Genomic DNA, 16,396 nt, shown 5'->3' on the forward strand with positions numbered 1-16,396 from the left:
AGACCTTTGGGAAACCTTTGCTCAGAGGTTTAGCCATTACTTGGAAATGCAGAAGATACCATCTAGCTGGAAGGAGTCCAACACCATCCTGCTGTACCAGAAGGGAGATCATGAAGATCTAAAGACCTATTGTACAAAATGCCTGTTCTCACAAGTCTACAAGCTGTTCACCAAAATAATAACAAACCGACTCTGAGTCTGGACAAGCAGCAGGCAAGAGAGCAGGCAGGCTTTCAAAGGAATTTCAGCACAATGGACCATATTTTCACTATCAACAAGCTATTGGAACACTCTCAAGGGACTACAAATGCTCTTTATGTATTGCCTTCGTCAACTATGAAAAAGCGTTTGGCAGCGTAGAGATCAATGCAGTGTTGAAAGCTCTTGCAGAGCAGGGGATTGACACAAACTATGAAAGGAAGCAAATTGACTGCACTAGAGATAAAACTTATTTGATTACCCCCCCCTTCACATTCCAGTTAAGAAAGGTGTGAAACAAGGAGCCTGCCTTGAAATGGTAATGAGGCTGATGAATTGGAAGGGTGGAATCAGTCAACATAGAGCAGTTAAACCATCTCAGATTCACAGATGATATTGTGTTGATCGCCGAAAATATTATCAAACTACAGAAAATGCTGTGAGAACTCAACACAAAAAGTAGCTAAGTTGAACTGAAAATTAACCCCTCCAAAATGAAATTTAAGCAGTTTGATATCTTGCCAAAAGCCCAAATAACAATTAAGGAAGAAAAAATAGAAGTTGAGCAATACGTCTATTTGGGCCAAGAAATTAACATGCACCACGATCAGGAAGGTGAGTTCTCACAAAGAAAGAAAGCAGGTTGGTGTACATTCAGTTCTATCAAGGATGTCTTCCAAGGAAAAACCAACAAGGTAACATGCGCCAGCCTCTTCAACTCAGCGGCACTGCCAGCACTGTTGTACAGCAGCGAAATATGGGCGCTGACGAAGACAGAGGAGCAGCAACTGTCCGTCACGGAGAGGGCAATGGAAAGAAGAATTCTAGGAATTTCAGTCCACAACCGAGTCCACAATGAAGTGATCAGACGGTAGAGTGGAGTGCAGAATGATGTTGTTGCGATGGTCTGGGCACATAGCGAGGATCGCTAACAATCGATGGACTGCAGCTGTCGCTGAGTTGTACCCATGGGAACTGAAATGACCACTCGGCTGACCTCCAAAGAGATGGAAAGATTTTATCATGAAAAGACATGGCCACACATGGAGAAGGAAGGCCAGGTTATGAGAAGAATGGAAGACACGTGATCGGTGCAATCTATACGAGGGCTGAAGGACAGATCGATAAAGGTGATTTGCCTGTCTGTTACATTGGTTACTGATCTAGGAAGAATTCAACCTCCAGAGTCTATCGATCCAAAGGAAAGCTCCTTTCACCTAGTGTAGATTTCAGAATGTGAACTTGTTCTAGCCTGGGATTGCTGATATTATACCCTTCCTTTGTATGGGCTTTAATAAGGACCTAGAGCCTTGATTACTTAAGGTAAATGTACTTTATTTCCAGACTCTGAAGTTTTTCTTCTCGTTCATCTGTACTCAGATTCCTCAGAGCAGTTTCCATGATTTATAGTGGTTTTATAAAGGCATTGTGCAAACTGTATCCAAGTTACCACATTCATTTCCAGATTTGAAGATGGTTCTTGTTAAGGATATAAATATCAGTTTAAAAAGTTAACTGGTTAAATGATTAAAATTATATCGTTTAACCATTAACCAAGGTCAGTCTGGCACTGGGCAGCAGGCTGGATTCCCGCTGGGGCTGCTCCAGCCCGCCTGGCCTGCTGCGGTCGAGGCTGGGGTCCCGGACTAATAGTAACAGTAACAAGTGGGCCTTCAGACCCAAAGGATGCCAGATGGTTTGTATGTTTCAAACTGGTAATGGATACAGGTTACATCTTATATCCTTTTCCAGTTTGCTTCCAACAGCGAGGTTAGTGACAATCTCTAATTCATCCATTACTGGTTCCTCCTTAGAGGACACTACCTTTGCTTTCAAGAAGCTTCAGGATTGACCTTTTTTTATATTTTGGGATGGGATCTGGCTTGTCCTAGGATTCTAAAATGCAGAAGTCCCACCTTCAGATCAAGGGTGACTCTTAGCCTGATATTGAAAAGAGCTCATTCATCTTTGCTTGGTGCTTCAGGTCTCAGCTATCCAAGTCTGTTTTGGTTGTTATCTTTCCCTTTGGACATTCTCTCTTCTCCCCCCCCCCCCCCACCCCTTCATTGGGATCCTGTGCTACCACATGGCCCTTTTCTTTATGGGACTTAAGCCATGGTTCATATTTCCCTATCCCTATTTTGGAATAATTTAGTAGTACTCAACCATTTAGGCACTGATTCCATAAGTCTTTTTAAGCTACTGGCCTTCTACAGTAGTTAACATTCATTTCTGTTTTAATATATTTGTGCAACTTTGCATTCTGTATAAACATTAGGAATTCTACTGTTAGCTGAATCTGTTACAGCGTGACTAAAAAAAATTCATACTCCCAACTTTAGTTATTTACATGTGGTAAATATGTAAATATAGGTGTTCCTATATTTCAGTGCCCCATTGTTCTTATACCTCTACTTCCTAAGTGTGTATTTAGGATTGTTACTGTTTGTGAGGAAATTCAAAATTTATTTCCCTAAAGAAGAAAATGTAACGAGGCAGTCAGCAAATAACAGCGATTGCTGCTATCGCTAAGGTGTTGCTGAGAACTCGTGCTCAAACAAGTTGTGTGTGAAGTCAATGGGTTTCTCAGTAAGAAATCTTCTTGACTTGGTTTTTTTCCATTTGATAGCCAAAGATCATGAGTTTTCAGGTGATGCAGGACACACGCACAAACTTCAGTCAAACTCTTGTATGGCATATTAGATTTTTTTCTTAACCTGGGGCTCTTTGTGAGGGCTCTTGATTTTTTCCCCACCCCCCTTGATTTAAAAACATGTGTCTGGTACTTAAAATTGTGGGGGGAGACCTTGTGAGAATTTTTTTCAGAGTAGCAGCCGTGTTAGTCTGTATCCGCAAAAAGAACAGGAGTACTTGTGGCACCTTAGAGACTAACAAATTTATTAGAGCATAAGCTTTTGTGGGAGAAGTGGGCTGTAGTCCACGAAAGCTTATGCTCTAATAAATTTGTTAGTCTCTAAGGTGCCACAAGAACTCCTGTTCTTGTGAGAATGTAAACTGAGTATAAACCCAGTGCAGTGATGCCGCCTTGACTCTTCAGACATCCTGAAGCAGTAGTTGTAAGAAGTGCAAACCACCCTTTTCTTTTCAGTAAAGGCCCTGTACTGCAGCTCGATAGAATTGATCCAGTATGCCAGAATTCAGCTTTTCTTCTTTGAAGAGTATCCCTATGGGTGCTCCACTTTAGGTGTCTTGACACCTGCTCATCTTAGCCATCTTGCGCCACTCCGAGCGTTTATATAGCGGTCTGCGGCCAACCATCCTCCTGTTCCTTCTCTACCGCCTTTGGCTTGAGTTAGAGCGATCAGCAGCACCCTCTCTTACCTCAGATAAGATTAATAGTAGATAGTTCATAGTGTTTCTTGATAGTGTTAGCTTAGTTGTATTAGCTTCACTATCCCCTTGCCGTAATATAATTTTTTTATTTCTTCATTCAAAAAAATATTTTCCCTTTTACTTTCCCCATCCACTTTGACAGGTACACAGCTATAGTCTCAAACAGGATTTATCCCTATTTTTTTCTCTTAAGATACCAGGTTTCTCAGGAATGCCTGCCTGGCTCACCTAGCTTTAAATGCTGCCTGTCTTGCAGACTCTCCGTACGGGTCTCTGATGGCCACACATAATGTGTCCGAGACGCACATTACTCAAAAATGCCCACCCTGCAGAAAGTTGGCAGCCAGGGCAAGGAAAGCCAGAGATCTCCAGCTGAAGTTCCTCATGATGGAGAAATCCCTCAGGCGAGTCTCTGATCTTGCATCCAGGACACCCCCTCACCAATGGTCACCAGTGGCAGCCTCTGACAGGGGTTCTGCTCCAACAACGGCTGGCAAGGAGCCTGTTCCAACAAAGGCTACCAAAAAGCAGTCCCCACACCAAGAAGTGCCTAAAAGAAACCATCTCCAACTGAAAAATCTGCCCCAGTACTGAGGGTACCAAGATTTGCTGGACCGCAAGGCACCAGAAACATCCAATACCAAGAGTTCCTGAAGAGCTAAAGACCCTATGCAGCCAAGCTCAAAGGGAGGTTCACACAGTAAAGTGAAACCTTATAGCTTGGCACCCATGGAGCTGCTGAAAACCTCTGCACTAAGCAGTACAATGGTGCCACCTGCTGTACCTATGCCACACAGCTCTAAATCCTCAGCCCCGGTGGGTGACGATCCATCACGGATCTACGCAAACTCAACAAATTTGTAAGAACACAACATTTCAAAATGGTGACTCTAAGCACAATAATTCTGGCCCTAGAGAAGGGAGATTGGCTCTCGGCCCTCGACCTCCAAGATGAATATTTTCATATTACCATACACTGGCCACACAGAAGATTCTAGAGATTCGCCCTAGGGAAACAGCATTCCAAAACAGAGTACTACCTTTCAGCCTGTCCACTGCTCCGAGGATCTTCTACAAAGTTCTTGCTGTCATTGCAGCTTACCTCCGCAGACCCTGATTAATGATATTTCTATACTTTGACAACTGCCACATAAGGGCACCAACACTGCAAGAAGCAATAAACGCCATCCAGAGCACAGTAACTCTTTTCACAAACCTAGGGTTGCAGATAAATGTGCAAAAGTCCACAGTGGTTCCTATACAAAAGTTGGAATTAATAGGAGCCCGTCTCAACTGTCTAACAGCAATAGCAACACTACCCCAACAACTTCCTTACCCTAGTCAATCCAATTTCAACGGTGATTGATAGCCCACAGACAACCAATAGAATGTGTTTACATCTCTTGGGGCATATGTCAGCAACAAAGTTTATCAAACATGCCAGACTCCACCTGAGATGCTTGCGGGCCTGGCTTCGAACAGTATATGTGCCGCACAGACACACTCTCAACAGACACCTCGCAATGCCACACAGAGTAAAAGACTCTCTAACATGGTGGACACAACCGAAGAACGTCTGTCCAGAAGTCCCTTTCCAACAAAACTCCAACCATGACAATCCCGACGGGCACTTGCCTCATAGGGCTGGCGGCACACCTACTCAACAATACAGTCCAAGGCCGCTGGTTCCCAGCAGAGTCCAACCTGCATATAAACTTACTGGAGCTAAGGGTAGTCCGAAATGCATGCAACCACTTTCTCCCTCTAAATAAGAACAATGCCATCAAGATCCTCACTGACAATATAGCATGCATGTTTTACATAAGCCACCCGGGGGTAGAATGATCATACTCCCTATGTACAGAGGTGATACGACTTTGGAATTGGTGCATCACCAACAACAGAGATCTACATCCTATCTTCCAGGATGTCAGAATACAAGAGCAGATGTCCTGAGCAGGGGCTTCTCACAAACCCATGAATGGCCGATGGATCCCGGAATTCTCAAGCCCATATTCTAACTATGGGGGTTTCCTACTATAGATATATTTGCAACAGCTCAGAAGACCAAGTGCCCACAATATTGCTCCAGGGTGGGATTGAGACACCACACCCTAGGCAACGCTCACCTCATAAAATGGGAGGCACCACTGATGTATGCACTTCCTCTGACCCCACTCCTAAGCAGAGTAATTCGCAAGATCAAACAGGACAAATCCACGGTCATTCTTATAGCACCTACATGGCCAGACAAACATGGTTCCCATACCTGCTTCAGACTGCAGTGAAACCACCTCGAACCCTTCCCTTAGTACCTCACTAAGTACCTGGAGTACCTTCTATCTCAAGATGTGGGACACATCCGTCATCCCACCCTCGCAGTACTCCACCTCAAGGCCTGGTTACTCCATGGCTGACTGCGGACAAGGAGGCCTGTTCTGAGGAAGTAAGATACATTACTGAACAGTCGGAGACCAAGTACAAGAAAGACATATATCCATAAGTGGAAACAATTCTGCACCTGGTGCCATGATAAACAGCTCTTACCACAATAGTCTCCCCTACCGAGGATCCTGGGCTATATACTAGGACTTTAAAAACCGGGGCTATCCACAAGCTCCATCAGAGTACACTTGGCTGCTATTACCTCCTTCCCCAACAAGGTGGATGGGGGTCACTGTATATGTTCACCCAACCATTAAACACTTCCATAAAGGCACTGAAAACACTTATCCCACAATAAAAAGCCCCACACTCATGTGGGACCTCAGCCTTGTTCTACGCAGACTCATCAAAAAGCTGTTTGAAGCCCTTGCAACCTGCTCTTTTTTGCACTTATCCATAAAGATGGCTTTCCTCAATGTCATCACGTCTGCCAAACAAGTGGGAGAATTAGGTGCCCTAATGGAACACCCACCTTATACAACATTCTTTAAAGATAAAGTAACCCTACGACCGCATTCCAAGTTCCTTCCCACATGAGGACGAGAGGGAGGCAGGCCTCACTCCACACATTGGATGTTCACAGAACAAAAACTTTTAGAAAATCAGAGACTGTTTGTTTCCACAACAGAGTATTCGATGGGTCAAACCATCTCAAAACAGAGACTATCCAAATAGATATCAGGATGTATCCATTTGTGCTACAAAAACAACAATCTACATCCTCCAGTGGAAGTTTGCACACACTCCACCAGAGCACAGGCAATATCCTTGGCCTTTCTCAACAGTGTCACTATCACTGATATTTGCAGAGTAGACATCAGTCCATACATTTACTAAACACTATTCTCTAGAGCAACAATCTGCATCAGGTGTTCAATTTGGGCTCACAGTGTTATCCACCGTCATTAACGCAACTCTGAAGCCCCTCCCCTCCACTGATGGACACTGCTCAATAGTCACCTAAAGTGGGGCACCCACAGGGACACTCCTCAAAGAAGAGAAGGTTATCCACCTTGTGCAGTAACTGAGGTTCTTTGAGAGATGGTTGTCACTGTGGATGCTCCACTACTTTTCCTCCTCACCTCTACTTCGGAGTTTCATGTAGATTCTCTGGGTAGAGAAGGAACAGGGGGACAGTTGGCTGCGCACCGCTACGTAACCTTTTGAATGGCCTGAAACTGCTATGGCACTTGCGCAGTCTAACTGGGGACTGCTACCACGAATCTCCAATTACAAGCATAGGGTGTCAAGACACCTGAAGTAGAGGACCCACATGGACAACCATCTCGAAGAACCTCAGTTACTGCACAAAGTGAGTAACCTTCTCTTTCCTCCCATGGAATTTGCCATTTTCCTGTAGCCAGTTACACAGCACTTTTTGTCTCCCTGCCAGACCTGCCTGCAATTGTCTCTTGGGCTGTTTTCCCCACAAAGGGAAATTAAATTTACAATACATGCTTCCAGAACTCTTCCACACAGCCAGGTAGCAACCAACCTTCCTTTCTTCCCTCTTCTGTGCATGAAGCCTAACTTTTCCCTACGGCAGACTCCTATCAAAACACACGCCAGAATGCTTGACAGCTACTATACTACTTTACAGGAGTAGTGATTGCTGGCAGAGGATAATCAGACATACATACTCCCATTACAAGGAAGCACTGAGCCATTTGGAAACCAAGAAAGAAACCTATTGAATTTTTCATACAAAAGCTTATGGGTTTTCAAAATCAGTCTTATTAAATGTCAATTCTGTAAACATGGAAGTCCTCCAGGCACCATATTTTGTGTCAGTATGAATAACGGCCTCATAATTGTGAAACTGATTAGTACTCTGAGACACAAGATGTAATATGACCACAGTTCAATTTGGGAACTGTAAATCTAATGGAATTTGTATATAGGTGCTGTTTCTGCCATATTGCTAAATGGAGGGGAGGTTCTATCTAAATGAGAGGAGGATTTTTTGTTGGATGCGGGAATGTTGTAGAAAAAAGCTGAGAACTACTGCCATAAGGATTAAAATTTGTTTGAGGTAGTGCAGTGCTATAATTTCTCCAGATTTTTTGGTCGCTTTCTTAATTTAAACTTTGTTTAGGTTTAGAGTCCAGGTCTTTTTTTTTTTTTTTTTTTTTAAATATGGCTAACTCTTTGAATTCAGGCACTACAACAAAAGAATGGGGTTGATGCTTGTGGTTACATTTCCAAAGAACACAAGTTTTGCTTATTACTGATGAAAGTAGTAAATTTAACCTTTGGAGAAAACACTTTTGGTTTTTTTTCCTAAATGTGGCAACTGTATGCAACAAAAATTGGTTTTAACTTCTAAATTATTAGCTGTCATTGCAATTGCAAATAGAAAGAAAGTTACATAGAAAGAATTTAGTACTTTAAATTGTATGTCTGTGCTTGAAAACATACAATTGTCAACTTCCCTTCACAGTTAAATCTTTTATGCATATATTTACTAATACATGTTGCAGAATTAGGAAAGTTAATGAAAATAAACTTCTTTATAATATTGAATCAATTTTTTAAAAATTAAATGCTAAGAACAGTGTCTTTGGTATAGAAGTTACGTAGGGAAAATGATAAAATTCTGGCTTGTTGGAATAGCTTCAATTATTTGAAATATCTAACTTTGAAACCATTTAGTTTTAAGCTTCCAACTGTTTAATTGTGCATTTTCTGCTATGGAAATAATAGGATAATTTTGACAATACTAATTCATAATCGTGAAAAATTTTATTTGCTTTTAAAATTGAAAAGTTGTAGCAACTCATTAATAAACTATTAAACTGAGGAAACTCCAAAATCATAATTTTGCTTCTTAAAAAAAATTAAGAAAATTCAAAATGAATTAAGGAGCTTTAACTCCTCCCATTCATTCTAAGGTTTTGTCTACATGGGGACACTCAGGAAAATTAATCCAGATTAACTAAAGGTGTGAATTTAAAGTGGATTAGTTACACACAGGTGTTTAATATGGTTTATGCACTTATTCAGAATTGCAGAGGCCTTAATTTGACTTCGTTTATTTCATTTTGGAAATGACTTAAGGCTAATTTAATTCTGAATAAGAATGTCCACACGGGGGTTTAGTGCGATTTAACTAATCCACTTTTAATTCACACTTTTGGTTAATTTGGATTAATTTTCTAGAGTGTGTCAGTGTAGACAGGCCCTAACAAACTTCTTTGTAATTGTTCTTCTAATCTGTCTTGAGGGACAAGCAATTTACACATGGTTTGCTGCTTGTAGAATTTTGTCATGCCACATCAGAGGCTGAAAAAGTTTCAAGGTCTGTGAATAAACATTAATAGCATAATATTTTTCCTTTTATAATTGTGTGTTTATATATACAAATAAAACTGTAATTTGACTCAAATACAAACACCATAAAATCCAGTTAAAGTTTTAGAATTCTATCTATTTTTTTTATCAGCTCATAGGCTACAGTGAGAAGCCAGTAAACCTACAGATGTTCATTGGAACAGCAGATGATCGCTACTTACGACCTCATGCATTCTACCAGGTGCACCGAATCACTGGGAAAACAGTTGCTACTGCTAGCCAAGAGATAATAATTGCCAGCACAAAAGTACTGGAAATTCCACTTCTTCCTGAAAATAATATGTCTGCCAGGTGTGTAGCAGCATTTCTCCCAAACTAGCAAGTTAATCATTTTGTGTATTCCTTTCAAAACAATACAAGGTTGAAAATGGTGTATTTTTTTTTAAGGTAACTTGACATAGCCTTAATTGCTTTGATTTTTAATTGTGTACTATATGTAGTGTCTGGGGTTTTTTTCTGCCAACGAGCTTTTTAAAAAAAAATGTTTTGCTACCTGTAGTTGGATTATTATCCTAACTTCAGACCTCTGTGCAAAATCTGAAATGGAATGATTATGTATTATTTTAATGAACAAAGGGGGAACCTGTCATCCCATCTAAAATGCTACACCATACTACTTAGAAGCCAAGTGAGCACCATAAATTGTTATTTCTTACATGAATCAAGTTCAGCATATATGCTGATTTGGCTAAACGTGTATAATTTCTCAGTATGAGTAAGAATACTTTTTTTTTTTTAATGTGGGGTTTTTAGAAGAAAAATGTGGACTACCATATAATGCAGCAACAGTTTGCTTAGTTATGGTTTTAATGTGTATAACTTTTTATTTGAAAATTTTCATAAAATGCCTTCTCTAGTCTTCCGTAGTTGTTGTCCCATAACAGTGCTATGCAGTCTCTGTCGCCCTATTATTTAGTTGACTACATAACCGTTGTCCCAAATAAACAATAATTGCTATTTTGGAATTTCAGAAAGAGTTTTGTTAGGCCAGTTGGTTGCAGGTTTGGCCATTTTATGACACTGTTTCCCATGCAGAATTGTACATGGTTACACTTCTGAGTGAATGTTTCAAAACTGTCATCAGGAAGGCACTACTGTAATACAAATAATTGATCTTTTACTTTTAAAAAGTCAAAATGACGGGATATAAGTTCCCAAAATATAACTTTACAGCTGAAATCTATAGTTTCCTTTTTTGTCCTAATTTAAAGCATCTTAGTAGTATCTATCCAAGTTAGTAGCACAGAGCAAAATTAAGAGTTATTTTTAGTTCTAGTTTAACCAAGACAGTTAAACTGAGACCTTTAGGATAAGTTTTTGATCTATTAGTAATACTTGACTTCTTTTCCTCCATTTGTCTTCTAACCCTTCTCCTCCCTTTATCCTTCAGTATTGATTGTGCAGGTATTTTGAAACTCCGCAATTCAGATATAGAGCTCCGTAAAGGAGAGACAGATATTGGAAGAAAGAATACCAGAGTGCGACTTGTGTTCCGTGTTCATATCCCACAGCCTAGTGGAAAAGTGTTGTCTCTACAGATCGCTTCCATACCTGTTGAATGCTGTAAGTTTTGTAACAATTAGTCTCTTACACACATTTAAAATCTCTTAATTACAGTTGCAATAGCTTTCTTTTCCATGTGTCAGTAGAATTTTAGGCAGAAGAATCCACTGGAATATTATGGCTGTGAAATTATTTTTGAAACCGTGTGCATTTACTGTAAAACCTATCTATTACTAACTGAAGATACTTAGAGTAGTTGGAACATTGTAGATTTAAATGTAAAATTAAAGTATATTAAAATTTTCTTAAAAGCTTTTCAGTATGCTAAATTGTGTGGTTAAAGAGATTAACGTAAAATAAGGGTAAATTTGGGAAGAGCAAAATTTGTACTTAATGGCCTTTTTCATGTAAAAAGTAATAAACAATCATCTTTCTACATAAGAGCATCAGTATTCATTTTGGGTTTTATGTAACATAATACTTTATAATTTATATATTTAAAAGTCAAAGCATTTATTTTTGGAAAAAATGCTAATTAATGGTTTCAGTTGGCAGATTCTACATGCTTACTAGAGACTAACCTCTGGTCTACACTGGGGGGTGGGGAGGGGTCGATCTAAGTTACACAACTTCATCTACGTTAATAAGGTAGCTGAAGTCAACGTACTTAGATCTACTCATCACAGTGAAGACACTGTGGTACGTCGACTGCTGATGCTCCCCCATTGACTCCACCTGCGCCTCTCACGCCAGTGGACTCCGCCTGGCCTCTCTTGCTCCAGTCGACGAGAGAGGGCTTGGCGGTCGATTTCTCGCGTCTTCACTAGACGAGATAAATCGACCCCCTGCTGGATCAATTGCTCGGTAGGTAAGTGTAGACATGCTCTAAGTAGAAGTGTTTCTAATTCAACGGTTCAAGTTCTTTGTGGTATTCATTTGTAAACTACAGGAGTGGGAATACCAAAATGGGTCATATAAAGAATCTTAAGTAGCTTTTGGTAATAATTATTTTGACCTTAAAATAATTCAGAAATACTTTAAACAGATTTCACTAAACTGAAAAGTTAATCCAATGTATGCGGTTAACCTGTTGTGACGTTTCGTGATTGCTTACTATATCAGCCTTCATTTAGTAATTTCAGTTTCACTCAATATATGAAAGTAGTTAAACATTTTTTCCTTTTTCAATCCTTTTTAAAAAATAGCTCAGCGATCTGCTCAAGAACTTCCTCAGATAGAAAAATACAGCATCAACAGTTGTTCCGTAAATGGAGGCCATGAAATGGTTATGACTGGATCTAATTTTCTTCCAGAATCAAAAATTATATTTCTTGAAAAAGGACAAGGTAAGTTACCTTTTTTAGTTTTGAAAAGAACTGCTGGAATTATGAATGTTTCAGTGGTAAATGCATTAAAACCTTTGCAAGTCGTAATCTCAAACTTCAATTTGATCAATGATCTGTGTTCTGTGGGTTAGCTGCTATAAATGAAAATAGTACAGTTGCTGCCACAGGAAGATGATTACGTACCAACTGGTTCCTCACTGAAAACTTGGAACTGCTTATACATTGCATATATTATGCATTCCCCTTCTCTTGTGTTTTACTAGAAAAAAATTGTATGAAATATAACAGGGAACTAATTGACGTCTGTTCCAATTATTTGAGTCATGTGTTGCCTGTGACTTAATTGCTGCTTAGGAATTAGCTGTGTTATCATGCTTTCAGGTGAGGCATTGTTGGGATTCCTTCAGAGACCTTTTCCATGCAACTTATCCAGAACACCTTGTCCAGTTCTGGGAGAATAATTCATCCATTTTTTTGGGATCCAAAAAACTCAGTTTAACACCAGATTTTGTCACTCAGATTCCTTGATTTGGCATACAGCAAGCTACGCTGAGTTGATCCGACTTAAATGTAGCGGGTGGGTACAGGGCTTTCCATACATCCAAGTTATACAGAAGACTTCTTGCTTTATATATGTTTACACATTACATTGCATTTACTGTGCATTGCATCAAACATTTTACGTTGCAGGAGCCATTCCTTGTGTAGCATGCTCTGTCCATGCATAGTCCATGCTCACCCTATTCTTTACCTCATCTCTACATTCCTAACTTTCTTGTCCTTTGTTAGTAAATGGGTCCTTGGGGGTTCTCCCTCTTATCTTAGCTGGCTCAGACATTTATCTTTTTAACCTCCTGACCTGTTTACTTATCTTATTTAGTAGAAATGTTCCATTTTCAGTCTAAAGATCTGTTTACTACCCTAATTTTGTCCAAGAAATGAGGCCTCCCTCCATGTGTTAATTGCTCATGTCAGGTGAGACATGGAATAAACATCATGAACAAATTGGTAAATAGAGAATTTTGTGTTCATACAAGTTTGACAAACAATTAAGAGGCAGAAGATAAAAAAATAAAAATTTTGGTAACCAAGAATGGTGTCTACATAAAATATTTTTTCCCCAAAGAGTACTTAAGGCATCAATAGATCTTCAAAAATCTGGTTCATATGGCTTATCTGTTTAAAGTTAAGCATGTGCATTTATTTGCTTGTGCATAAATTGCATAGGTAAATACAATGCCAGATGTGTGTACAAATCAGATATTCGCAATATGTAAAGAGCTAGATTCTGAAGTGGCCATATTGTGCATGTATATTGGATATTTGCATGCATAAGGAGTGAAGCAAATGTGTGAGTGCCTAAAAATCTGGTCTTGTATTTATCGTACATGTACACAACCTATTTATTCTCTTTCTCAAGATTTCAGCTGGTGTACAGAGTAATTAAGATGGTACTCCTGGGGGAATTCTGTGCCACTGCACAGAGATTCATGTCCCCTGCAGATTTTTTTCTCCACAAAAAATACATTCTGCTGGAGATGCACAGCAGTTACACATTTTGCCCACCAGGGGCTGCTGTAGTACCAGAAGAGCAGGCAGTTGGCTCAGTAGAGAGGAGAGTGCCGTGACCATGGGGCCAGGTGAAGAGGCATGGGATATGGGGGGATGGAAAAAGTAGGGCACATGGGGCTGCTAGGGGATTACATAGACTGGAGTTCAGAAGGGCTAGTGGGTGTGGGGGGGACAGACTGGGGCAGGAGCACAGAAGCTAGTGGGTTGACAGCATTGAGCTAGGAGCTGAGTGGGATTGGAAGTGCAGGGACACATGGGGATGGGGTGTCTGAATGGGGGGTGCAGGAATGGGGGAGGGGAATTCAGGGATGGATGTGGCTGAATGGGGATGCAAGGACACATGGGCAGATGTGCTTGACTGAATGAGGGAGACTAAGGGATCAGCCAGGAGCTGCATGGGGGAGGCTCCCTAACAGTCCCACCCCAATCACCCCCCAAAAAACCTGTTCCATACTTCTCCCACCCATGTCCAACAACCTTCCAGGTTCACAGCCAGGCTCCTTCCCACCAATTACTTCCCTTTTCCTCAGCTCCTCCATTACACCAACACACCCAAGCCTTTGCACTGCTTCTGAGGGGTGCAGGAAATATGTTTCTGTCTTGTAGTTTAAAATGAATTACTCAGAGTTCTGTATTAATATGCTAGTAAGGAATCTATTTGTCAAAAACATTCAGGAAATCTTTTTAGTTGTCTGTATTGTTACAGACCTACTTGCTGACAGGTATTTTGAAATAAATTACCAAAATAATTGAAACAGGTGTGATTATATTGTTTTGTTTTGACAAAAAATATTCAGAATTTTAAAATATTTTGTGTAAAACTTTATTTTTTTGGCACAGAATTCCCCCAGAAGTAAGTTGAGAACTGAAGGGCCAAAACTTTTGCCTTATCTTGTTAGTAAAGTCCATTCAAAGTGCTTATGTTGCAAATATTCATTAGTTTAATAATATACTTTTTATTAAAGCTATTTACTATTTTTCTTCACAAAACTCTAGTGCATCCATGTATTTTAGAAAAACTAAACTTCAGATTGCTCTCATACAATATATAATACAGTAGTAACAAATTAACCTACAGTAGCTAGCAGATTCTTTAAGTTTGATAGTGGGGAAATTTTGGAGACCCTACTTCCTATAGGGTTGGGTAAGAAGATTTGACCTAATAGTATATTCAGCTGTATATTATTGAAGTAACTACCTGAAATGAAAGCTGCAGTTTAAAACTTATCTAAAGAAAATAAATTTCTGTTCTTGTTCTTGTTTTAATCCTGAAGCAGTTGTGTGTTAGGCATAATTGTAGCAGCTTTTTAGGAGGCTTATTTAGTTTTGCTAAACTTTTTTGATCTTCTTTGGTTTGAGCTTTATCCTGGACCCTTTAATTCAAGGGAGGTTCAAGAGTTCTGGATAACTTGTCTTTATATTAGGGAGCAATCTTGCTGTACCTTCCCCGCTACTTCTCCTGTCTCCCCTTCTACCTCTTCTCTTCCCCCTCTCCCCCAAAAATAGGTAGCTTAAAACACTCATGTGCTCCGACATAGAAAAGGAACACCTCTTTTTTTTTGTTTGTTTGTTTGACTGATCTGAAGAAAAAATACACAACTTACACCATGAATACAGTATATTTTTACATTTTTACGGGACCCTAACAACTTGAAATATCATCAACTAAAAACGTAGCTTCAGCTACATCATCTGTTCCTGAGTTCCAGTACTGTTTGTGGTTTTACAAATTCGTTTTCTTATTTTAAAAATATTTCATTCCACTCTTGCTGTGTTTGATACCCACACAAACATTTAGAATGATTGGCTGAATAGACACTGGGCCATGGAAAAAGAATGAGAATTCTTGGTGCTTAGGGCACTCACCAGGATGTGGGAGACCAGAGTTCAAGTCCCTGCTCCAATGACTACTCAATTACTTATACACAGTGAAACAGCTACAATAGGAGAGATTGAAAGACCCACACCAGAATATCTCATAGCCCACCAGCTAAGGTTCTCTTCAGAGTGGTCTGGGAGACCCAAGTTAAAATCCCTGTTCCTCATCAGGCAGTGAGGGATTTGAACCCAGGCCTTCCATATTCCTGGGTAAGTGGATTTAAAAGTAATGAGGGGGGGCACCACCATCATGGGCATTCTGGACTGCTCCTTTAGCTGATTGCTCCTCATTCTTCAGTTAATATGCAACTAGAATCAGATGTTTCTTGGCAGCTCAGCAAACTGAATTTTGCAACCAGTCAGGGCATAAGAACATAAACTAAATTCTGTCTTTCCGCCAACATGGATTTTGTGCCTTGTCTTCAATAGGCTGTCCGGGGAAAAGATAAAAATCTAGCTGTTGTACTGGGCTTAAATTTTCTCTAAATGCCCTGTAAAATAAAGTACATGACTCAAATCTGTGGTATCGTACACAAAACCAAACTCATGACTCAAAAAGTATTTTAATATCAACAGACTTGTAGGGTACTTCTTGACAAATCACCATTTAAGTTTCAATGGCCTTGGGTAGTCAACTTCACCCTGCATGTCATTCATTTCCAGTAAACATCCAGCTTTGCTGTTGCTTAAATATAGTAAAGACCAGGCAGGCACTTCATTAACTCACCCTTCTTTTTCTTGTGCAGCAG

General features: G+C 40.0%; 1 protein-coding gene across 2 annotated transcripts in view; it reads left to right on the plus strand.

The window, feature by feature from the left end:
* Nucleotides 1-16,396, plus strand: part of NFATC3 (nuclear factor of activated T cells 3) — a 143,457-nt gene that overhangs the window by 90,220 nt on the left and 36,841 nt on the right. For both annotated transcript variants that reach the window (XM_034788356.1, XM_034788357.1), the window contains exons 4-6: nt 9,440-9,639; nt 10,739-10,911; nt 12,057-12,197. In XM_034788356.1, the coding sequence (XP_034644247.1) occupies nt 9,440-9,639; nt 10,739-10,911; nt 12,057-12,197 (514 nt within the window). The remainder of the gene's footprint in view (nt 1-9,439; nt 9,640-10,738; nt 10,912-12,056; nt 12,198-16,396) is intronic.

Source organism: Trachemys scripta, chromosome 13 (assembly GCF_013100865.1).
Source record: "Trachemys scripta elegans isolate TJP31775 chromosome 13, CAS_Tse_1.0, whole genome shotgun sequence".
NCBI lineage: Eukaryota > Metazoa > Chordata > Testudines > Emydidae > Trachemys > Trachemys scripta.